At 38.2% G+C, this 25,638-nt stretch overlaps 1 protein-coding gene across 13 annotated transcripts in view; it reads right to left on the bottom strand.

Annotated features, from left to right (window-relative positions):
- CHD9 (chromodomain helicase DNA binding protein 9) overlaps positions 1-25,638 on the bottom strand; it is an 86,171-nt gene that overhangs the window by 14,025 nt on the left and 46,508 nt on the right. For all 13 annotated transcript variants that reach the window (XM_035121168.2, XM_035121166.2, XM_060276072.1 and 10 more), the window contains 27 exons: positions 25,400-25,511; positions 25,139-25,285; positions 23,735-23,803; positions 23,586-23,641; positions 22,979-23,096; positions 22,522-22,608; positions 21,766-21,903; positions 21,104-21,225; positions 20,225-20,468; positions 19,564-19,740; positions 17,854-17,997; positions 15,897-16,152; positions 14,928-15,138; positions 12,644-12,839; positions 11,558-11,725; positions 10,771-10,950; positions 10,417-10,527; positions 5,452-5,648; positions 4,572-4,771; positions 3,965-4,124; positions 3,196-3,285; positions 2,980-3,083; positions 2,776-2,893; positions 1,808-1,865; positions 1,430-1,472; positions 1,100-1,319; positions 676-878 (listed from right to left, as the gene is read on the bottom strand). In XM_035121168.2, coding sequence (XP_034977059.1) covers positions 676-878; positions 1,100-1,319; positions 1,430-1,472; positions 1,808-1,865; positions 2,776-2,893; positions 2,980-3,083; positions 3,196-3,285; positions 3,965-4,124; positions 4,572-4,771; positions 5,452-5,648; positions 10,417-10,527; positions 10,771-10,950; positions 11,558-11,725; positions 12,644-12,839; positions 14,928-15,138; positions 15,897-16,152; positions 17,854-17,997; positions 19,564-19,740; positions 20,225-20,468; positions 21,104-21,225; positions 21,766-21,903; positions 22,522-22,608; positions 22,979-23,096; positions 23,586-23,641; positions 23,735-23,803; positions 25,139-25,285; positions 25,400-25,511 — 3,929 coding nt within the window. The remainder of the gene's footprint in view (positions 1-675; positions 879-1,099; positions 1,320-1,429; positions 1,473-1,807; positions 1,866-2,775; positions 2,894-2,979; positions 3,084-3,195; positions 3,286-3,964; positions 4,125-4,571; positions 4,772-5,451; positions 5,649-10,416; positions 10,528-10,770; positions 10,951-11,557; positions 11,726-12,643; positions 12,840-14,927; positions 15,139-15,896; positions 16,153-17,853; positions 17,998-19,563; positions 19,741-20,224; positions 20,469-21,103; positions 21,226-21,765; positions 21,904-22,521; positions 22,609-22,978; positions 23,097-23,585; positions 23,642-23,734; positions 23,804-25,138; positions 25,286-25,399; positions 25,512-25,638) is intronic.

Here is a 25,638-nt window from a genome sequence, read left to right as displayed (position 1 = left end):
ACGTAATATTAAGTGTTAATTTAAATTTTGGTTGATCAGCTACTACCTTTTTAGGTCAGAGATGACTTGGAAACTATATCCCATGCTCTGTTCACTACCAGATTTGATTATTGTAACATACTCTAATTGGGTCTGACCTTGAAGATGACTGGGAAACTTCAACTGGTTCAAAGAGTTGCAGCCGAAATACTGACTGAGGGTCCATTTAGAACTCACATAACCCCTGTTCTAAAACAGTGTCACTAGTTGCCAGTTAGTTTCCAGGATCAATTCAAGGTACTCACATTAACATTTAAAATCGTAAATACCTTCAGCACCAGGAGAAGGCATTTTCTGTGGCAGTCACTAAGCTGCAGAATTCCTTCTCCACAGACATGTATATGCTGCCTTCTGCTTGAGGAAATTGTGCTGAGCATTTTGACTACCTAATATAAAAATGCAATAAAAATACTGTAGTCTGATGGATTTTTGTCTAGTCAATATCACCTTATACAATAGAGTTCTGTCCACATAAAGACTGCTATTCTTACATGCTGGGGGAAACTGTTTATATATATTGTTGCTCCTGCTTCATGCAAAGAACAGTTTGGTTTAGCATTTTTCAATAAAACAGTTGTTGTAGCCTTTGCTGCCTGTTTATTTTTCATAAAGGAAAAAAATAAGCAAGTAACCCACCATCTTTTGAAGGCAGGCGACAGACTCTCCTGCACATAGCCATAAATGCATACAAGTATTTTTCTAAACTTTCATCCGTTTTCTTATGTAGTCTAGCCATGGCTCGAAACTTCGTCCAGTCAAATTGGCCTCTGTCAGGATCAAACACTACACCAAAAGTTGAAACTACTCTGTAGAAATCAGCTTCTTCTCTTCTTGTCCATCTAGATTGAAAAGCAAGAAGAAATATAATTCCAATTAAGTAACTTTCCCTGCGTGCCTGGCGTGCTCTGGTCCATGGGGTCACAAAGAGTCGGACACGACTAAACGACTAAACAACAACAACAACTTTCCCCCAAAAGCACAAAGAAAGATAGACTAGAAAGTAGTCAAAATGTTTTTTGTGATCAGCTTTTTAAACCTGGTAAACCTAGCATGTACAGACCTTTGTTGTCTTTCAATTTTGGCAGCCATTTTTGGATTTAGAGCAGCTTCTTCATATGGATTCTGCATCACACAGGCCTGGACTGGAAATGCAGGTTGTATCTGTTGGGTTTGCCTGTTCTTACTAGTACGCTGGTATGCTGTTATTAGGCGGCGCAAGCGTGTAGTTAAGGCAGACTGAGTTGGCCAATAAAGCTTGTCCCCTTCAATCATCTGACCATCTATAATTAAGGAACATAAGAATTTGCTGGTAATTCTCTGTTTTTTGCTCTAATGTAATACAAATAATAATTCACTGTAGTATATTAAGATCATGAGGTGTTTTTTTTACCTCCATCTGTTATTATAAGATCCCCCGGTGATGATATATCATCCTAAAAAAGATTTTTTAAATTAAAAAAGCAGAATGAACAGAGGCATGATTCAGACACAGCACAAGTCACACATCTTGCAGATGACTGACTAAGAATAGTAATAACTCATCTTAATATGGATTATTTTAACTTCATTTTTAAATTAAGAGGCTCAAAATCTCTCCATAGAAAACAAAAATATCTGCATATAGTTTAACTGAAAGGTTGCCAAGAAACTAATTTAAAAAATTACTGTTTTAACCAATATAAATTTTTACAATCAATAGCAAATATGAGTGTCTCATCAGCTCTTAAGTTTTGGTGTAACTGAAAAAAGAATACTGACAACACATTACCTCCATGTCATCTTTAAACATTGCTGGGGCTGGTTTATATTCTGGGTCTTCTACATCTCTGAAAAATACACATTCAGCACAGGCTTGTAAAGTATGTGTTTTTTCATACAATTGTTTTAACTACTGGAAAACTTTAAATTATTTTGTGGGGGGAAAACCTGCTACAAAGAATATATATTATGGTTTTAACTACTTGGACATTTTTATTTAAAGTTTTGTTCTATGTATCCTGATAATTATCATCTGGAGGACAATCTGGCCCTCCAAATGTTGCAGGCCTGCAATTCCCATCATGCCTGATCACTGGCCGTACTGGCAGGGGTTCATGGGAGTTGTAGGGCAACAGGTTCCTCATCCCAGATTTAACCTTGCAAGTGTTCTAATAACCTCAAATTTCTGTACTGCAGAATCACTGTTGTTACATGTATGTTATGCTCAGAGAAAGGACCATATGGGCATATGAGAGGCATACAAAGAGTTCTCTCATTCCCATGGCCTGTAAGCTCATGCCCTCTGACATAGCTGTCAAGTTCTCCCTTTTTTTTTATTAAGGGAAATTCCCTTATGCTGAATAGGCTTCCTCACGAGAAAAGGGAAAATATGACAGCTATGCCCTATGACCCTTTGGGGCTATGACCACATTTGACTGGTTTGGGGTAAAAGCATTTTGTACATTTATTGTAAAACAAACAAACAAACAAACAAACCCTAGTATAACCTTTGGACGCAATCCAGACAACAAAGCATTTTATTTTCCTACTAAAACCAATGGGACTGTAAAATACATTTAACTCTCTCATACTCAATTCAATGAGAAGTGCGTAGCTTTCTTTTTACGATTGTTAATTGCATTTAAAGTCACCGCTAAAAGGGCTTAGCTCTGGCTGATTCTCACCCTTTATCTTGTTTGCATGCTCAATGAAGGAGGGTGATTCACTTTAAATAGTGATTTTTTAAAAAAATCATACCCATCAATATAGTCATTGGCTCTCTGTTCTGCAGCGACTGCCTTGTCATCAGGTTTTCCCACTCTTTCCAAGAAGCAGAGAGCTGCATCTGCTCTAATTGTGTTATACTTTTCATAACCTGAGAAACAGATATTTATTAATATTAATTCAAAAGACAAGCAACCTGTATGTGAAAAAGAAACAAGTAGTATCCCTATCACTTACCATGCTTAAAAACTCCTATTAAGAGAGATTTATCTGCTTCTGTATCCCACCATTCCGCTGGCACTTCAGAATGATCTGGCTCAGGGACCCAAATGTCAATTTCACTGAAATAGTTACCCAGAAAGCTGGTGTTAAGTCAACTCAATTAAAGAATTCTGAGAAACAACTTTATTTACAGTTAAGGAGGAAAAAGGAAAGAGCCTCAACATGGTGTACCTGGCTTCAACTCCATCAAAAACTTTTGAGCACTCATTACCAATGACTTCTTGCTTCAAGTAATACAACATTCTTACTCGAAGTAAGACCCTAAACATAAACACATAGAAGACAATTAATTCTTCAGCCACGGGCAGAGTGTATTTTAGTTCAACAAGCTACTATTTTGAAATATATAGGAAACATGCTCAGCAATATTATCAACAAATTTAAGACAAAACCTTAAATTTCCCAAGTGTATTTTGAGGCCAGTTTCATCACTCCACACACCTGTAACATTTTAATGGTTATGAGTCCATAAAAGTAGTCCCCCACACCTTCTCCATACCTAATGACCTTGATGCTTTGGGCCTAATGCTTAGTCCCAGCTAACTAAGCTTGTTTGCTGCCAACAGTTTCTGGCAACATGAGAACAATTCGTATGCACATCTGTCAGGCTCACACTATTTGTGATTTGGAGGGTGACATTCCCTGCAAATGCCACACAACTTTTTGTTTTGCAGGAGTAGGGAGAGTTCCTGCCAAAATGTACAGGTTCTCTCCTCCTGTCTGCTCCTCCTCCCTTCCAACTTTTGGCATCTGCACAAGGTGTAACCACTGTACAAATATAGAGACTAGTTTACAACATGGCTACTACAATTATGCTAGTTTTGTAATCCATAGCAACTCACTTGTTAACATTAATAAAGATTATTAGCATTTAGTATGAAGGTTTTACTTGTACATCAAGGAGACAAACTTTAAATCATGTGTTTATATTGCTACTTACTTGTTGCAGTGGTGTTTTATATGTTTTTTATATCCATCATCTTGCAACAAATGCTCTGGATTATACTTTCGAAGCCATTCTGCTTTATGAATATCAAAAGTGCTGGCCTGAGTTTTAACTTTTTTTCCTTTTCTGCCCCTGGGTACAGGAGCTGACAAACCTATGCAACATAGAAAAATACAATGTAACAACTGCATGGTATGACAGAACTTGCTTGTTTCAGGAAGAGCGAGAATACTACCTGTTTTCCCTTAACATTGCAAGTGTAGACAATTCAAACAGTAATGCTAAACGTCAAAAGAGGGTAGACCTACATGTAATAAAATACCATGATTACTCTCAACATTCCCCGAGGTAAAGCAGCTGCGGTTTCAGATGGAGTGGAAGGGGTCATTTAACCCTCCCCATACATTAGTGCATTCAGAATGGTCTCCACCAGCTGTTTTTCTCCCCAAAGCCACAAAATAGGAAATTAGAAGAATACACGCATCTTCTAATACATCTTTCCCCATTTTATTTCACAAGGTGTATCATGCTTCAGTACTTTTGAGGAGTCTTTAATTTCATCACAAGCATGTCAAAAAATAGTACCCTTACAGATTCTTACCTAAGTGATTCTGTAGCTCTCGAGTTTGCCCATCCTCTGTTGGTGTAATAAGGTCCCATATAAAACTTTTTATTTTTTCATCTCCTCTGTAATGGACAAGGCAATATGCTAGAAGGGCTCGGCAGATTATCTCTACATCCTGTTCGTTCAATTGTCTCTTGAATCGCCCATGTGACAAAATCTCTCTCCAACGGCCCCACCTGTTTAGAGTTTAACACTGGATCAATATTTTAAACAAAAATGGCATCTTTAAGACTACTGTACTTGTAGAATGTTTTGCTGCAAAGAGGTAAAGATAAATTTTATATTTCTAACACATTAACACTTTCCCCTTTGGTGTTGCTTTGAGAATCTAAGGTTTTCTCCCCTTATCATCCTGCAAACTAATAGGGAAAGCTACTAGTTTTATGCAAATCTGTGAGACTGTGAGCATTAGTTTGGTCTCTCACAGCTTTTTCTGCATCTATAAATAATTTAAACATATCCACAGGTAGATTTTCTCTTTGCTTATTATAACTACTATTCTATTACCCAAATATTATGGCACATTTTGTTACTACAGTTCTTTATGAGAAGAACTATAGTAACATTATGTGTGTGTGTGTTACACTCTGCAATAGAAAAAAGCAACATGGCCTGATCCTAAGGTCTGCTGAATCAATAAGTAAGCATTTTAGTCATTATGTCTATTGCCACAACATACTACACTGTAACTGTACTGCAGCATCACTACTACACTGCTGGAATCTGGTACAATAACAAGTGTAAAGTGGGACACCATCCATACAGAAAAAGAAATTTAAGAAACAACAACAATAATAATTTTATTATTGTATATTTTTGCCTCTCTTTACACCAAAGAAACAAAAAACATTCTTACCCATAAACTAGCAGGTTTTTTTCCACCCTAAAACATTCTGTTCTTCCATATCCATTGGAGCGGTCACAAGGCCTCCGAAGTTTTGGTTTATCATCCCCTTCACTTTCAATGTCAGATAGCTCAGCAAGTTCATCCTTTGTAGAACTGAAAGGCCTTGTTTGCTTCCTAATTCTAGGCGTGTCAATAACCAAGCTATTCTGTAAAATGTAACAATATTCTGAGTCAACAGAAGTGAGCATTTTCAAAATACAAAATGATAAAAATTCATCAAAACATCCTTGTCTGATATTTTATTTATTATTTTACTTGTTTTTATAAACTTTGCAATCAGCTTTTCATTTTAAAATATTCCAAACACAAGATTTTAAAACACAACAAATCTTAGCATCTATTTCCCAATAAACAGTAAGATAGAAAATCAGCATGTACACTGACAAATAACCATTTACATAGTGCAATATCAAGATATTCAACTAACAGCCTGGGTGAACAAGTAGGTCTTCGCTTGGTGTCTAGAGCTTGTAAGACATGGTTCAACCATATTTGAGGGGCAAGACAGTTCCACAATCTGAGTGTCTATCGAGAATATCCTCTCTGAGGTTGCCATATATAAAATCCCTGGCAAATGTGACACTGTCAAAAGGGTGTCTTCACTACATCAAACATAATTATACTGAGAGAAGACCCACTAAAATTAATCAACCAACATTAACCATGTCCATTAATTTCAATGGATCTATTCTGAGTAGAATTAATACTGGCTTCAACTGACTATATCAACAAAAGCATGTTGAACTAGGTATGGGTAGCATTTCAATAATACTACGAACACTCAAATACAGCATAGGATGATATGGTATTCCTGATTCATGATCAGAATAGTCAATAATTGCTTCCTGTTTCTGGCAGTGAGAAATGGCTGACTGACTCCCACATGATCGGACCTCAGCCGTGCCGGTAATTCAGGACTGATATGGGGGTAATTAGCCCTGGCAGACTTGCCAGGGTGGGGGAGGGCTGTCTCGTAGACCCGTAGACCGTCCAATATTGCCAGCTTGCATCAAGGTGCAAGCGGCAGGACGCTGGGTCCCTGAGCACGACACAGCTGGCACTCTCCGAAGTCATTCTCATAGCTGGAAATATTTGTTTGATAAAATTATTAAATTTGGACAATAAAGAGACATAGTCTGGACCGAAGAAGACTGAGAAAAAACCTGCAGAACTGCACAGTCCCTGGTATTTAAGCTCGGACTTCAAACAGATACTCATCATGGTGTTTGGATTACAGAGGTGATTGGTACGTTATTTTTTCTTCTTCTCAATACCTACAATTGCTTTTCTATCCCAAGCCTCTTTAAGAAACCTTTTTTTTAAAAGTACAGATGGACTTCTATTTATAATTAAGTATTCAATTGCGCAGCTTTACTTAGATCTGAAAGACTTGATAAAGATAAAAGAAGAAACAAGATGGCACTTGTTAATATGATGCAGCACGGAAAAATGAGAATTCCTCCCATTTTTTAGGTAAGTGGGAAATACTTGCTAGCTGACTTTATAATGATTTAAGACAATGATTTGGGATAACAGACAGTGCATCTGTTTGCAGAATTTCTTCATTATGAGCGAGAGAGAAGGCTAAATGGATGTCTAGCAACCCCCCTTCTATATAGTACACAAATAAAGCTGTACTTGATGGATGATAGGATATATGATTTCTGACATGATTGAGAATCACATAGCCATGGACGGATAACTTTAAAGCGTTAAGATCGGAATGTGGAAAATATGAGAACAAGAAGATGAAGGCAGGAATGAAGATATTGGAGATATACTTCAGAGGTCCATACTATGGGAAGCCTGGGAAAATTAATAATTAAAAATTGGATTGTAATTTGGTTCTTTTTTATTTTATTTTATTGTTTTTAATTGGATTATGATTATGATTTGATGGATATGTTAATTGGCTGTTTTTATTGAAAAATCAATAAAAATGATTTTAAAAGAAAAAGAAAAAAAGAATAGTCAATAATTGCTGAGTTAGAGAGAACATTTCTGTCGCTTCCCACTCCCAATTCTGTGAATTGGTAAGGAAACATCCAGCAAAGATCAGGTAGACAGGACACATTACTGCCCTTTTCGAAAATATTTTCTCTCAAGTAATGAAAAGTACACTTAAAGCTCATGACACAACAAGAAAAACAGATATTTTAATTATAGTACAAAATTTGTATCCTTGTGGTAATGAAGCTTTCATAGATCAAGTTTGTGGTCTATTTAAACATACATTTTCCTTTTGACAGAATCTAGTTCCAGATTATCTCCAAGGATCAAAATAAGGCAAGTTTGATTGGGGGGGGGGGGTTTAGTTCTTCGAGTAAACAAAATACTGTATATTCTGGCATATAAGACGACTTTTTAACCCCAGAAAATCATCTCAAAACTCGGGGGTCATCTTATACGCCGGATATAAGACCGGACAGGAGAATCTGTGGTCGTCGCGTATGGTCAGGAGAGCTCAAAAACGGCCGTGGCCGCATCCCCGCCGTATACGGTGACCGTATGAACGCCCAGGGAACGAGTGGAGCCTCTTCGCTGGTGTCCCCACTCTCCTCTCTCTGGCTCCTTTTCCTTCTTGCTGCCTCTGCCTGCCTTGATCTCTCTCTCTCTCCCCCCACGTTGCTGCTTCGATCGCTGACTCTCCCTGCCTGATCTCTCCGTGTCTCTCTCTCTCTCCCCGCGTTGCTGCTTCGATTGCTGACTCTCCCTGCCTGATTTCTCCGTGTCTCTCTATCCCCGCGTTGCTGCTTCGATCGCTGACTCTCCCTGCCTGATCTCTCCATGTCTCTCTCCCCCCGCATTGCTGCTTTGATCGCTGACTCTCCCTGCCTGATCTCTCCGTCTCTCTCTCTCTCCCCGCGCGTTGCTGCTTTGACAGCCACGGTCGAGGAGCGCCTGCACGAGCGAGCGCTCCTGTGTAGGTGGGCGGAAGGAGCAATTCAGCCCTCTGGAATCCTACCAGGGAAAAGGAACTGTGGGGTCACTGGGGTGAGTGGAAATGCCCCCAAAACAATGGGGGTGAGAAGCTTTTTTACTCCCTCTTCCACAAAGTGAATGAAGAGCACTGTTTACCAAATGCTTCAGTCAGGGCAGGGCAGTAGCCTCTAGTATGGGCATTAAACATATACCGGTACTGTAGTTTATATACAGTTGACTCTAAGTAGTGCTTCCATAACTCTTGCATTCACTTTACAAAAACAAAAGTATCTTATTATAAGCATGCACCTGAAACCCTAACTGGGTGGGGAAACATACTCTCTACCTACCCCTTTTTACTGCAAATTGCCCCCTCCTGACATGGCTTAGTCAATACATGCTCAAACTAAGAAAACTCTGAATATAAGAAATTGAATATGTAAATGTATCAAAGCCGCATGAGAGAACCTTGTGTAAAAGAACTTGAGCATTGTGGCCTAAGCCAAGATAAGTGGTTTCATACGATTTTGAATGCTTTAAACATAACTGAAAGCAGAAGGAGAAACTACTGAAGAAGCCCGTCATATGGGCGAAAGAGGCGAAAAACGCCGGCAGCCTGTCTACCATTGACACCTCGTTCGACCTGCTGCCACCTAGCTGACCGTTATATAACCTCAAAGACCATAAAGACTGGTTTGCCTTTCAGTATTTATTTGTATATGCTATCTGTTTGACGTTTGGTTTTGGTTTCTGTGTCAGCACTTGTACATGGTTCTCTTATTGTTTTCTTTTTGTACTAATAATACTTGATTGGAACTTGATTGAATCTTGCGTGCTGCTTGTATTGTATTGGACTTTTGTAGAAATTGGCAGCATTAGCCATTATTTCAGTGTTTGTTGTTCCAGAGAAAGCCTCAAAAAGAGTCAGTTTATTCATTCAGTCATATAAGCTGTAAAACTCTACCTGGACAGTATCATTTCAGGCTGCAGTTGGATAAATTGAATGTTTGAATGCTATCCCACAAGAAAATCTCCCTGAACATAAAAAAGGACATTGAGGAGGAAGGCTGGGCTGAACTGTTTTCCTTGATGCACTCGCTTTGTATGATGAGAGGTTTGTTTTTTTAAAAAAAGATGAGGTGGTATTTAAACATGTAATATAGTCCAAGACAAGCTTTGCAATTTAATTCTATGGCATATAAACTGACCAAAAGTGTGGAAGGAACTGGAGTAGAAGAGACTACTCTGGGTTGAGTTGTTTTTAATCTTCAATCCCCAATACACAACTCCATGAATTAGGCTTTAATTTTTCTCCCACTGTAGCTTCAGATCTGAACCCCTTCTGCCCGTGTGTGTTTTTATGGTTTTATATTCATTGCATTTTAGACTTTCCCTAGTGATTTTTTTGGGGGGGGGGTGAGGAGAAGCCATAGCGAAAGGGCAACTCTCCCAGGAAAGGATGTGGAGAAAAGGCCATTAAGTTTCAATGAAACCCAGTTCTCCCCACAGGAGAATATGGAGTTGCCTTAAAGACCAAGCAAGGCCATTGTTCCATCTCACTTAGTGCTGTCTGCACTGACTGGCAGCAGCGCTCCAGGGATTACCATATTGAAATCAAATCTGATGTTTTTTTAATTTTTATTTGGTGTGCGTTGGAAGAGGGGTAGTCTTATATGGCGAGTATATCCCAAACTCTATATTTTAACTGGAAAAGTTGGGGGTTGTCTTATATGCGGAATATACGGTTCTAAGCATACTGTAGGTCTACATATACTATTTTAGTGTAGGAAATGTTTTTAGTTAGGATACTGCCGTCCAAAGAACTTAACTTAGTTCTCCAATAGTGATTTAATCAAAACTGCTACAATAAGCCTCAACTTAAAAAGCAAAGTAACTGAATAGGACAATTAAAAGAACACTCAAGCTTGTAAGTTCAGTGCAAAAATGAATGAATGAATGAATGAATAAATAAATAAATAAATAAATACTTACTCTACCACTGATGGTGTCTATGTCTATTTCTGCTTTTTTGGCCCACTTCTGCCAGAAGTTGGGATCATCTAATGAAATATCTGTCCTATTTCCAGATGCAACAAAGCTAGCCTGTAATGGCACAAGATAAAATGTCACCAGCATATTTGTTCAATTTCAAGTATCACAGATTAGGTATCACATACTCTCAAGGAAGGAAAAACACCAGCTACGTTCAAGTGAAGCCTACCAATTAGGTATTTTAACCTAACAGTTAAGTCAGTCACAATCTGTTAACTTCTAAGAGGACTGTTCTGAATGCTTATACTTTTCTCTGTGTTCTGTGAAAAGGACACCAGAAGAGCTTGTAACTACCTTAGCAAATGTGGAGCCCCTCCCTTCAGATTCAATTGTAATTGTTTTCGTGCGACGCTGCAAGATTTGATCAATATCTTCTTCACAGAATTTAGAACCCTCATCCTCTTCATCCATAATGGCACCATATGCACCTCTTCGAAGCAAATCCTCAATTTCTTTTTTAGAAAGTTGTTGGATCTATGTAAAAGAGAAACTGGTAAGTCTTATGATATTAATGCAGCTGGATACATAAAAATGCTCAAATATTATAATTGTTATATTTTGAAATAGTTCCACTGGATATCTAAAAAAATAGTTTTACAGTAAATCTTGCCTGTTACTGACAGAAATTGGTTGTCCTTTCCAAAGTATGTAACTACAGCCAATACATAATTACCTTATGTGTATTATTTTTGTTATCTTTTTAAAAGTCTCTTACAGCATCAAAATCTTATTATTGTATACACTGTAAACTATTTCAAGGATTCCCAACCTATACTTTGCCTACTTGTTCCTTAAGGTCGTCCATCCAACAACAGAGTCTAAAGTGTCAAACAATAGAATTCTCTCTCCAACATGGCCAATCTTTGGTTATATATTGGTTACAAAAGCAACAGGACTTTATGTGGGGGTAATAGAAAAGAAGAGAGCTAGGAAATGGTGCAAAGCTTTAAGATCTCATTCAGACTAAGTTTTGAACTGTTCCCCTGTTCTCTTGAGTAAATGATACAGTTACAAAAATAAAAACCCATTTCAAATTCCTTTTGGGGGGGGGGAGAGGAAAGAGGGGGAAATGGGTACATACACCACCAACACTATTTTCTCTTCCACTCATGCTCTGTAAGACAGCCTTATCCAGGCCAAGCTTCAGACTTGCTCTGTCAAACATCTCTCTTTCGTAAGAGTTCCGAGTTATTAGTCTGTAGACCTTCACTGCTTTGTTCTGACCAATCCTATGACAACGAGCTTGGGCCTGAGAAAAAGGTACGCATTGTCAAGTAGAAATGTAATATAACGATATATTATTACTTAAATATAAAATTACTTGAATTGACATTGTTAAAACAAAATACAATTAAATTGAAGCTGTAAATGAAAACAATAAAAAATAAAATTAAGGTCAATACAAACAGACTTTAGCTTTGTGTATTATAGAATTTTTTCTCTACCTTGTGTGGCAGGGATTCACAAGTTTGCTCCCCATCGCAAGTGCTCAGATAGTGTCTGACTAGTTTGGCATGGCTCAAGTTGCCACTGAAACCTGGAGCTACAGAGGAGGTGGGATGATCCCTCTGACCCACATTCTAAAATTCAGAGAAAGCTTAGGACTTGTTTCAGTTTGGACTTTTCAGGAGTTTGGAGCACCTAACAACCAGAGAAAAGCCCTCACCATACCATCCATACCTTGCAGCTTGGAACTGGAAGCTTCTTTTGTCTCTGCTGTTGCTAGGTATTTGAAGAATCCAGCAAGTGCAGAGACAAGACTGAAAGCTTCTGACTCCTTATGACTAGCTAAGACCTAGAGGGGGAAACGGCTTGTTTTCACATCCTCTTACCTCCAATTTGTGTTTTAGAGGCACAATGCCAAGTTCAGGACAAGACTCCCTTCCTTGAAGAAGGTATATGGTATTGGCAGCCAACAAGGGCTGCCTAGATCCTGCTGATAGATGGTTTGCTTAAATATATTTGAGAGTACATACAATGGTCTGAACGCACTGCAGATTTAAGAATGTCTCTCCTCATATGACCTAGCTAGTTAGCAAGCACCTGCAAGCAATCCTGCTTGTTCACACTTGCTCTCTTTGTGGATCAGATGAAGTAGGTTCATTTGTAGGTGTTTCTTAGGTATTTAGCCCTATGGCAGAAGGCTAAGCTGCCCAAATATATTTACCTGCAAATCATTCTGAGGATTCCAGTCAGAATCAAAAATTATGCAAGTATCCGCTGCAGTTAAATTAATGCCTAATCCACCAGCTCTGGTACAGAGAAGGAAAACAAACCGATCAGAGTCTGGCTTGCTAAATCGATCAATGGCAGCCTGACGTAAGTTCCCTCTTACTCTTCCATCGATTCGCTCATACAGGTACCTTTGAAGTGAAGGAGGAAAAAGCCATTAAAGAAAGGCTGTAATTGCAAATCAGAATACAAGTATAACCATATGCACTTCTGAATACTACTGTCCTACTGTCCTAATCAAATGAGCCTACACTGCAAGCAGAAGCTGTAATTTTTTTGGTCAGGTTTTTTATTACACACCATCTTGAAAGTGTGTTAAAATGCATCCGATCCATATTCAGGTGAACCAGTAAAACATAATAATGTTATTTTCACTCATCAGATGCTTTGAATAATAGAATTCTTAACAAGTATGTGAACTTCCATCCCCATAAGCATTCAACAATAATTTTCTTGGGGCATTTAATATATATTCACATATACCGTATTTTTCCTTGTATAAGACTAGGGTTTTTGTTTTTTTTACCAAAAAAATAGGTTTAAAATTGGGTCTCGTCTTATACACGGGTAGTGCTGAGGTGTTTTCTTAATTTGGAGTCCCCCCAAATAGTCTTATATATGGGAGCACCTTATACACTGAAAAATATGGTATTTTCATTATAGAAACTTGAAAAACTTTATTCAGATATCATAAGATAAGAACACTACTTCAAGGCATTGGAGCCTCCTTGAAGGAACTTGATTGTTCCTTTGCCAATTGATAAAAAAGCCATAGTCTTGGAGGGAGGTTAGCTTGGAACAAATCTTTGTTTGTTCTGTCTCCAGATGAGGACCCAAAGAGGTCATCCAAATAAGGTGCCTTGAAAGCAGTGTTTGTTGAAAATTCAATGGCATGAGGTAACCCTAAAGTTCAGTCATGGCTGCATTTGGCAGTGTTCCCAATTTTAATTGCCTTGGTGGAGGATTCCATCCTGAACCTATGTTATATTGTTGTTGTTGTTTAGTCGTGTCCGACTCTTCGTGACCCCATGGACCAGAGCACACCAGGCACTCCTGTCTTCCACTGCCTCCTGCAGCTTGGTCAAACTCATGTTCATAGCTTCAAGAACACTGTCCAACCATCTCGTCCTCTGTCGTCCCCTTCTCCTTATCCTCTTGTTATATGCTTGTTTTCATATTTCAAATCCAGAATTTAATTTCCATCCTTTACTGAAGACAATGAAGAACACAGAGCAGACAGCGGATAATTTCTTTTCTGGGGAACTGAATCTCTGTTCCCTATTTCTAATAAGTAGTGAATAGTCTGCCAAATAATAGTTTTTCAGTAGACTTCAAGACTCAGAATTGGGGGACGGAAACAGAAATTCTATGACTAGGTTGTTCTTAAGGGTATTATGTTCCTAGGCATCCTTGGCCAAGACTGTCCAAGTAAGAAAAAAGAACCAGAGGAGGCCTTGAGTCAGAACTGTTCTCTGGTCCCTTTGCCTATGGGGGCTAGGTGGAGGAAATCTGGGACATGCCATTAAATTGTAGAGTCTGAACCACACTGACTTGGAGTTCTAAAATTCTCTATGATGAAAGGAACCTCTGCTGGAGCAAAAAGAGAGGTTATTTTTAGCCTCTTTCTTATGAGAAGCTGACATAACATTGTGTTTATATTTGTCTTCTATATAAAATAAAAATCAGGTAATTATATGTATTATCTAATACATAAACCTATGGCTCTGTTGTGCTGGTGCCTTGGGGTATAGCAGGGACAGCACTCCAATTGGAATAGCCTCTACCAAAGGTGTCATGGATTTTGAAGAAGCACGAACTCAGGACCAAAAGGAGAAGCGAGCTAAGAGGAAGGCAAATCCTCACCGTGATCAACTCCTGCCCAGAAACCTATGTCCCCACTGTGAAAGGACATGTGGATCCAGAATTGGCCTCCACAGTCACTTATAGATACACCATTAATACCATATTCATGCCACCATAGGCATATGGTCCCCAACAGATTAGTCCCACGTGGTCATCAACAGGAAAAAAGTTTCCCTCTCCTGCTGTGCAAGATCAGGCCAGAAACTGTAGTGCAAGGAAGTGCATGACTGGTAATTTAAAGGCAAATTATCATTTGATATCTCAGTATGATGACTCAAAGATGAATGAACCAAGTCCATTCAAAACTGTTTAATATACCATTAGTATGGCTATTTGCACTATGAATAGTATCATACCTTTTATGTATCAGATAATCTTCAAGGATATCAAGACAGCGAACCATCTGAGAGAAAATAAGCACCTTATGGCCCCCTGCTTTCATTTTTGGAAGAAGTTTGTCAATGAGGACCAGTTTTCCAGCAGACTGGATCATTGCTTGCAGGTGGAAATCAGGAGCAGTTGGATTATAGGTCTCCCTAAACTCTCCTAAGATTTTTTCCTCAGCACCTGTCACATAAAGTAGGTATGATTTGCTTCTTCTAAAAGATATTGACATTTTCATATAGCTTTGATACAAAGTGTACATCATAATACTGTGAGTGCATACTCCACACATTTCATAACAGTATTTATGATCACATTGTCTTTCATTTTTCAGTCCCCATCCCTTGACACTGCTCACAGTAACACTTGATTCTCATAGTAGCTATTTACATTTCACCTTCAAAACTATAGCATATGCAACTAAATTCAAAAGCACTTATACACAATTTTTAAAAATACAAAGTTCCCCTGTTCCTCCAGTAAAATATGATACAACAGATTAATAATTGAATTGTTACTGTTGTTCTAATTATAATTTGTATACCGCCCTATACCTACAGGTCTCAAGGCAGTTCACTATGGCCACCCTTATAGCACTCATCCTAATTCAGGGTTACCATATGTCCGGAATTTCCTGGACACAACTGGAATATTGCATTCGAAAGCAGTGTCCAGGCAGAAATCACTAAAATGCCTGGGAAAATCCAGACGTATGGCAACCCATGTCAGCAGTGTCATTTCCCTTAAAAATAGCTCTAATTTTATGGAAAATTTGCCAACAAAGTTCAACCACTTTGTCAAAAAAAAGCTCAGCAGAGAAGTCCGGATTTTCACTGTTTGAAATATGGCAACATATCCAAATTATAACTCCAAGGGAAACATTACTTTACATCACAAGAAAAATGCCTAAAGTAAGTAAAATTTAACGTTTTTACATTTACCTTTGATAAGATATGGATGATTGCAGCATTTCCTGAGTTCCATCATAGTGTTAACCAAGTTGGGTACATTGGCTTGGCCTGCACCTTTTGACAAAAATGCGAAGTTTTTCTCTAAAATGGCTCGATAATATTTCTTTTGGATATTCGTTAATTCCACTTCAATAATAGTTTCCTGCTTTGGTGCCAGCTTCTTCTCTACATCTTCCTTCAGTCTTCTTAGCATCATTGGTTTCAGGATAGCTTGCAACTTTTGCACCTATATGAAATAAAAATTAGCGGAAACCCTATATAAATTGCTACATTCCATAAGCTTATAAAGTGAGCGAAAATCATTACAGCAGTTCCAGAGCTAGCAGTTTTTTCTGCATTATTCTGGGGCACATTGGTTGGGAGAATGAAGGGGCTGTGGATCCCATGGATCGAAAGTCTCCCACAATCTGCCCCCAACGTGCCCCTTTCAAACGCTTTCCACAGGTATATGGGGGACTTCCTCTCTGCCAAGGGAGCAGCACTTACACTGTTGCCAGTGCCTTCTCACCTGACATTGGCCAGCTTTAGGATTGTTCCGTATGTATAAATGTGAACCAGCTTAGTCCTAAACAAGACACATGGATTGAGTTGTTGAAGTGGTGGTGTGATTCATAGCTAAGAAAGCAGCTTAATTTCATTTTAACATTATCATTGCATTTTGCCAGATTCCTAACTAGCTCTCTTTATAATAATCCAAGGAGCTGTATTTGAAGCACAGAACATGGTTTCCACTAAAGGAGTCTTCAGTCCTACAGTTCTTATCAACAGTTCCACAAGGTGATTGGCAAGCAGAAAAATTCTAAAACTCTTTTCTAACTTTGATCATGTTTTACATCAAAAGAATTACAGTAAAAAAAATTCTTCTAGCCTTGCTCAAATTATTTTGGGCAACTAAGTAGCACTTCAGAGCCTAACTAATATATAGCCAATCACATCACACACCCATTTAAGTTACAGAGACTCGATTATAGGTGCTTAGCTGCAGCACCTGCAAAAGTGGCTACATTCTAGCTTTCTCTCTTCTCAGCCTTCATTTAGCTCTGTATCCATCTCTTCCGCTGGTCAGTTCCACTCATGGAGAAGTGGGGGGAGGCAGTGGAGACACAGGAAAGACTTCCCTACCCTTGCCACCCAGTAGCCAGTAACTAGCACTGAGAAGGCAGGAAAGCCTCTTTCCCTCCTCCATTGATCCAATTCCTGCAGGGACTGCAGAAGGTGCTGCACACAAGTAGTGGTACCTTGCAGCCAGACTGGGGAGGTAATTTAGGCTATACAGTATATGATTTTTGCCTTATGCTCTGGGTTTGAATTCTAATAAAATGTGATTTCCTGTTTTTATCCTCCATTAATTAGCTAAGAATGCAGATTCTACACATGTAAGAATGCACACAATGTATAGATTCAAATTCATATTATTTCTGCATATTTTCTTGCACCCACCATGAATTGTAGCAATACTATGGCTGATCACAATATTTTTCAATTTACTTATCATTAGTTCAAATGGTGATAAAGATGGGAGAGGTGGATTTACTGTTACGGTTGAGCTGATAGTCATTACTGGACAAACAGCCCATTAAATTCTAATTTTTGAATGTATTCTGGTTCATACATCACAACAAACCACATCAATGTGCCTCCCCACTGTGTCACTGCCCAGCTGCTCCCCTAACATATAACCCCCCCCCCCTGCCAATGTTCCATCCAAACCTAGACCATGGAACAAATGACATTCTGGAGTTGTGATCCAACAAATCATACTATGGCTTGTTTGAGTCATTAGAGGGAAGAGAAGCTGTGCATGCATGCACGCAAAAAGGGCAAGACACATTCATGATTAAACCAAGATTTAAGACAAAGTATTACTTACTGTGACATGTGAACAAGGCCTGTGTGTGATTGTAACATAATAAAAAGTTTTAAATACCTGCTCCTCTGTTTTAAGGTCTCCAAACTCTTGCATGAATGTTGATTCTGCTGGGAAGCGCAAAGGCTCAAGGAAGTGAAGAAGGCTGAAAAGTTCTTCTACTGTGTTTTGCAGTGGTGTGCCTGTCAATAGCACCTTGTGCTCCTATAGAAGATGCATATTTTGCATGAATGTCTAAAATATAGCTGGGTATGTTATGCATAATCTTGAATCTTTGAGAGGAAGTATACAGCCAATACACATACGTTAATTTATAAATAAAATAACCTATGATAAACAAGCATTGTAATAACTTTTCTGCCTTTAATACATTACATCATTTATAAAGATTGTAAGGATTGCTGGTGAAACTGGACTAGTCAGAGCTGTTTTCATGCATTGTGGATTTTAATGAATATCTTAATATTAGTAAGCTGTTACAATATTCTATTCCTTTTGACCCCAAAATAGAACTATTATTTAAAGCATGCAGTACAAAGGAAAAATAATAACACATACACACTAAGCTTTATTACAATATTTACATTATTTGAATTAGATCATTATGGAAAGGGATTCTTGTCTGTCACACACTGTAAATAATTTTGTTATTTCCTAAATGTCTTCCATTCTCCCTCGAATTGTTTGGTCTTTTATTTTCCTGCTTCACCCAGAAAATCTATGGGTGGGAGTCACCTAACAAATCTAGTCAATGGAAACCTTGAACAAGGACTTCTACTTGTGCAGCAAGGCTTTCCTCGGTTCTCCCCACCCCCCACAATTGGCAGCAGCGGTGGGGAGAATCTCCAGAACAGTGCACAGGAGGAGATGGAGAGTCATTTTGTGTGGCAAACTGAAATGCTTTGCAGGCAGAACGATGGGAAGAGTGTGGCACTAAATTCCACCCTATGTAATTTTATTCAAAACTTGTAAGCTACGTAATTTAATCAACCATTCTTTTAAACTGAAGTATTTCTCCCCACCCCTGGTACTTAGTGTAGAGAAGATGCACTGTCAATATTATACCAAAAATATGGGTTTTTTTTAGCATGTAGGTAAATGTATTTTAAGTCTGTGCACATTTTATAAATTGCTTTGAAATTTTCCTGCTATAAGGAATTTTCAAACTTTCAGTGATTTAATGCTTGCAACTGAATTTCACATTTTAAAAATAGCAGATGATCTAGTGAAAATATGGTATGTTATTGTAAGTGTGATTTATTTTATAATTTTTATTTATATTTTTCAGCAATACAAATTACATTTAAAAAAAGACATTTACATCGTAGTGCAACAAGGTAAGAATAAACAATAAAACAAATGACATGCTATATACAAGGTAGATAGCTTGAAGGGTTTATAGCGCTGGGGAAACTAGCTTGTATTTGCAAACACATGATTCCATGCCCAATCATGATTACAGTCATGCAGAAACAGTAGTAAAACAACATTAACTTTGTGAAAGTAGGAGCATACAACTCCCTGATTTAGAAGAATAAAATATTTATACATCTTTTGAAGGTCAAGAAGTTGGAGAAACTATTGAGAACTTGGCCTCCATAAGCCCTACAGATTTAAGGGAAAGGGGTGAACTGCAGACTGAACATGTGTAACACATTTACTCAAACCAATGATCAAATCTGTAATTTTGGAAAACAGTTTTCCTGTTTAACATTCAGATATAGATTGTGTGTGTGTGCGCGCGCGCGCAAATGAAAAGTAAACACTCACAAGATTCATGAGTTTGAGCCCCTCTAGAAGTTTGCAGTTTTTATTCTTCAATCTGTGTGCCTCATCAATAATAACACAGCGCCATTCAATGGCATTGAGTTCTGGACAGCCACCAAGAATCATTTCAAATGTGGTAATGATAGCCTGGAACTTGTATGTACCTCTAATGATGCGACCCTAGGAAGAGTGAATGAACAGAATACAATTATGATATTATCTAGAACCTTTCCATTGCTTCTGGAGGGGGAAATTGTGCTTGCATAACTGGGATGTTCTTTAAAATGTGGGGGAAAGCTGGGTGTCCAAGCCTAAAAAGAAAAGAAAAGCCAAAGCTGCACATTCTGAAACAATATATAATAAACTAGCGAAACAATAATTCAAAGGGTGAATATAAGGCCACAATTATCTCCACCCATGCACAACCATCATAATGGCAGTCTCAGGTTGCCAAATTACCATCCACATATTTTGCTATGACAGGATATACAGAAACAGAATAATTTTATGCCTACATATACCACTAACATTTTTAGTACATTAAGTTGATGGTCTAAACAGATTCTCAATTAAATAAAAACCACATAAATCAAAAAAATAAATGATAACACTATGTACAGAAATCAAACTGGTTTACTAGCTATAAGGCAAAATAGAATGTTACCTGTGAATCTCTGAAATACATCTCATACTGTTGTATCATCTGCCTGCTAACCATACTTCCATGATATACCACAACATTAAGATCTGTCCACGTGCGGAACTCTCTTTCCCAGTTGGCTATGGTGGAAAGTGGAGCTATGATCAAGAAAGGCCCTCTTATACCAGTCCGGAGGATTTCATAGAGGAATGTTATTGACTGGATGGTTTTACCAAGACCCATTTCATCTGCTAAAATGCAGTTTTGTCTGAAAACACAAGAACATTGTTAGCAGGGTTAGAAGAACACACATTCAGGATGGCTGTCAATGTTTAAGTATAAGAAAGATTTGAAGCGTCTCTTTGCATTGTTTCCCAGGGCAAAGAATGAGTAGTGATTTAGCACCTGATTCCTTGAATTTTGTATGCTGCCTATAGGTACTGTATTTCTGCATGGGAATAGATTAAATATTGTCTTACTCTTATCTCTCTTCCACATCTATTATTATTGTGTTATTACGCTTCCAGCAAGAAAGACTTGTATTCACTTAAAAACAATATGCTAGTAATACATTACCATTGCATTTCTTCTCTGTCATTTTTCTTTGCGTGCTGTTTTTTAGATTGTAAGCCTGTGCAGTGGGGACTGTGTTTTTAAACTGACGGTATGTAAGCCACTGTGGGAGCCTTTTTTGGCTGAAGAGTGGGGTACAAATGCTCCAAGTCACACATAAATAGAAGTTCATTAAATAAGTAACACATGCCAAAAGGAACGAAAACTAGACTGCTAATTGACACAAATTTCAAATACAAATGTTTCCTAGCTTCATTGTTTCTATTTAAATATGCCTCTTTTGAAGCAATACTAACATAAAAATTGATTCGATTAATTCAGAACACATACCTATTATACCAGTTGAAAAGTAGCCAGTTGAGCCCTTCTAACTGGTATTCCCTGAGTTGGTTGCCATTTTTATATTCCCTGGACAGCTCTATCTTCTTCCATGAATTAGAAGGAGGTCGATCCTTAGGAATAAAGCATAGCATAAATGACATTTTTGTCTCTCTATTCACCTGAAAAAAGAAACTGGAGTGAAACATTCTTTCAGGGGTTATGCACACAGTCCCGTATATTGCACAGACTGAAAGAGTTGAGGATGGATTGGCTCAAAACATGCAAATGGGAGTGGAAATTCTTCCTGACATAGGCGCCAACTCCTACGTAGGTGCCCAGCTCTTTTGGGCCGCAATAATTTTTTGGTGGGGGCCTCCCCCAATGTTCAGAACAATCAGGGGGTGAAGGAGGCTGAGTGTGGAGCAGAGCGCAGTGCAGTTCGGGGGCCAGCTCTTCCTCCTCATGCCGCAGAGGTGAAGGAGCCCCTGGCCAGTGGTGGTGGCAGCAGCAAGATGAGGAGGAGGCCGAGCATGAGAGAGGAGGATCCGCTGGCCATTGAAGCCACACTGCTGCGTTGGGCTCCATCCCTTGCTCCTCATCACCTTCTGTGCAAGTTGACACCTCTGCTTACCAACAACAAACCACACCTGAGATAAATGATTTATCCTTACCAACCGCCTTGAATCAGGTCTTAAAGCTTGCAGCTGTTCAAACTCTTCTATTTTTCCTTGGTCTACATCTTCTTTCAGCTCCCATGTGCTGTCCTCATATGGCAATGAGCACCATTTTACCAAGTAGTAAGTAACAGGCTGTAGTGGTGAAAATGATTAGTCGGACTTAACAAAATACTAGAGAAGAATATATGCTGCCTCAATTTAGTAAGATGTTTCAACACATTTCACATATTTGCTTTCCCCTTGTCCCCCCCCCCCTGGTTAATTATTTTTATATGCCTTCCACACTGTAAGCTTGAATAAACATTAGACAACAGATGGGGAACATTTTTTTTGCCAGATTTTTATCTGTCCCCATCTCCATAGGCCAATCAATTGGTGTCAGAATGTCAGCCAGATAACCCATGTCTCAAAGTTCCCTGTGTGGGGGCTTTGATTCGGGGCACATGTGTGTGATTTGGGGAAATGGCCTTGTAGCCAAATAGGAGTTTGTATCAGGCCAAATTTGGCATGCAGGTCAGAGGTTCACCATGCCTATATTATAGAGGTTATTTAATTATTCCCTTTTATCTTTTTACTCTATCCTATTGTTATGGCTTAAGGATGCTTACGATTTGAACATGTTCACAGATACATACAGCACAGGTCATACATATATATGTGAGTGCACACACTACTCTAAAAATTATCATGATAGATGCTGTGAAATGTGTGCCCTAGATTATATACGATTCTTTTTGGTTATATCCATACCTCTCCAGTGTCCTTATCTTCACAAAAGGACACTTCTAACACACGATCTACTTCAATATAATCAGGATTAAAAGGTTCTTCCTCCATCTGAAATTGAGTATATTTTATAATGAATTAATTGATCTAGTTAACAGCATAGCATGGTTCAATTCCAGAACACTGTAAATTGCACTGAAGTATATAAATAGTGGCTTGAGGTTTGCTGTTAATATCCAACTATAAAGTACAGAAAAGTTATTGATCAGCATTATGTGCTAAAATTACCCAAGAAAATATTGCATTTTCATTATTTTTAATATAAAACCCATTTATACTGTTTAATGTCTATAATTAAAATTAGGAGAACACACACACACATGAATGTAACAAAATACTAAACAGCAAAATATGTGTAGGCTTCTGATAATCAAGTATTTAATTAGCTTTGTAGTTTTTTGTTTCCCTCCCGCATACTCACATCTGCAAAAAAATGGGCTCTTTGTGCTTGCCTCAGCTTGAAACGTTTGATTTTCTGCTGGATTCTTTTATCTTTTAAAAGCTGTTGTTCAGTAGCCCATTCACAATGGAGGTAGGAGCTAGAATGGCATAACAGTATGTTAGCACACTGCTGCAAGCAGTTTGTTATATTTCTTCCAACACATGCCCTTAGCAATATTAGATAAATCCTTCGAAGAGAAATGATGGTCATATTTTTAATACACTATGCTCCATGATTATTTCTCTGTGCCTGAACTTTAAAATAAAACCACAGTGTCAAAGTACCTGCATACAATTGCATTCTCTTATTTTAGAACCATATTCAACAGTAAAAAAAATTTAAGCAAAAAGCAGAATACAGTCTTAATTTACAAGCAGGGGTGTAACTACCTAGTTCTAATTAATATTTACTCTTTGTAGAAGGGGGTCCCTGCTTTGCAAGGAACCCATGCTGCTATAATGGAAAATGAGGGGGGGGGGAATAAACACTATGTGCAGATCTCTTCCACCTAGCCCTTGAAACTGTCAGCCAGCCTGATGGTCTCAAACTTGTAATTTAACTTAAATAACATAACTGCAATACTTACTAGTTTTTGTATTTAACAAAAAATTCCTCGGCTTCCACTGTCGCTCCCCCAGGAATCTGAAAGAGTACACAGTGTTCTGTTTAAGATTCATTTATATAAAAGTATTTTAAAAACTATGAACCAAAACCCATATCCCCATATGTACTCACTTCTTTCTTTATGATTCTGGAAGATAAAATTTTATCTACAATTGCTGCATCTTCTTCACTTGGATTCTCCTAATCAGGTGCAAAGAAACAAAAACAAAACAGGCTATATTCCATTTAAAAGCAGTCCTGAGTGCAGATATTAGCAGAGAAGGATTATACATAAATGTGTAAAAAAATCAAATGAATAAAACTCAATATATTCAATCTCTCTCTACAGTTGTTATTATTATGGATCTATTAATTCTTACAATTTTAGAACAGAAACTACTTTGTTCTTAGGACTAATATTTCACAAAACAAACAAACACATTTAGATTTACTAATAGCACCGATATATATTATTAGTATTATTCAGTACATAGTGCACATAAGCTAATTGATGCAGATCCCATGTGCACTTTAGGGTAAATAGACCCTTTCATTCCACAAAGTGGGTAGCTTTGCCCATGCACTATTCTGGGCACACAAAAATAGTACCGATTCCATTGAAATTTCTTATGGGTGTAAGACCTATACGCATGCATAGGAGTTCCCACCCATACAAGGAATCTCTCCACAGAGGCAAACTTATCTGAGAGGGAGTATATGGTGCAATGCATAATGCACTATTCCCATGTAGCTACTGTTTCAGTAAGGAATACAAGCAACATAATTTGATGGACTGCTGCTTTATTAGTTCACATTTCTAGGAGCAATCCAAACCCCAAGTTTGGAATAGGTGGATCACTGTCTGACTCTGGGCTACTGGTTGCATTCCCTCACCCTGGCTCAGGCAAAGTCTCAAAGTCTCCCTCCATTCTGGTTCAGTCATGTGATTTGTCATGTGGCCTAGCAACCTGGTAAACGTTATACTGGCAAAATGGGTAGTATAAATCAAAGTATTTTAAAGACTTGTTTTCTCTGCTGGGCTCATGGTGGCAAAGGTGGCAGTGGTCCCACTCCTAAAATACACACTGTTTATATTGCTCTGCCTATTGTAAGACAACAGGGGTTGATTGGTCTTCCACATCATAGATTGGCTGTACTGTGCAGCACAGGATATATATTTTTTTTGGGGGGGAGGGGTATTTACACCTGCCCAATTATGTTGTGGGGTGGGCATATACAAAGATTCAAATCATTACTTCTTTCTTCCCTCACCTGGGGCATGTGCAGGGAAGAAAAGGTTTGGAAAACCTAAGCAAGGAGTGGGTTTTCAAATGCATATAAAGTAATCACACCCACTCTTGTAGACTGCAGGATCTATAATCAATCTAGACTGAAAGCAGCATGTTGAGAATTAGTATGAAATATTCTGGATTAAGAAAAAATTTTGTGCAATGAACATGTTTGAGTGTATGCAGCCTTTGAAAATAACTACAGAACTGCAAGAGGTAAACCCCATAAATAATGAGTTTCACTTACTACAAATAATTGTAAAGGCTGCTCAGCAGGTAAAGGGACAGAATTCTTTTTTATTTTGACAGAAACTTTGGTTTCTTCCTCAGATTGTTTTCCTTCACCTTCTTCTGCATACTTCTTCCTTTTAATTTGTCGATTTGATCTTCTCTTCTACAATGGAATTGCAAATATTGACCAAACAGTTTTGACCAAACTGTTAGGGGTTGGGGACTGAGTTAATGTTTTAAGCATATTTTCAAAATAAAAGTGCTAATTTTTGAATACCTGAGAAATCTCGTCTTTGAATGACTGCTGAGTTGTCTGCTTAGCATCAGACATTTCATCTGAAGACTCATTTTTTCTCTTTTGCTTTTTCCCCAAAGTAATAATAATCTTGCTGTTTTGAAACAAAATACAAAGTTAAGCCTGGTCATAAAATTTAAGATACTAAATGTTTTCTTTATTTAACATCAAAGATGCACTGTCAAGCTGCAACATATTTCCTCCTAATCCTGATGTGGTGC

This window comes from Zootoca vivipara, chromosome 6, assembly GCF_963506605.1.
Source record: "Zootoca vivipara chromosome 6, rZooViv1.1, whole genome shotgun sequence".
NCBI lineage: Eukaryota > Metazoa > Chordata > Lepidosauria > Squamata > Lacertidae > Zootoca > Zootoca vivipara.
The sequence above is the reverse complement of the archived record's forward strand: the minus strand, read 5'-3'. Positions and strand labels throughout refer to the sequence as shown.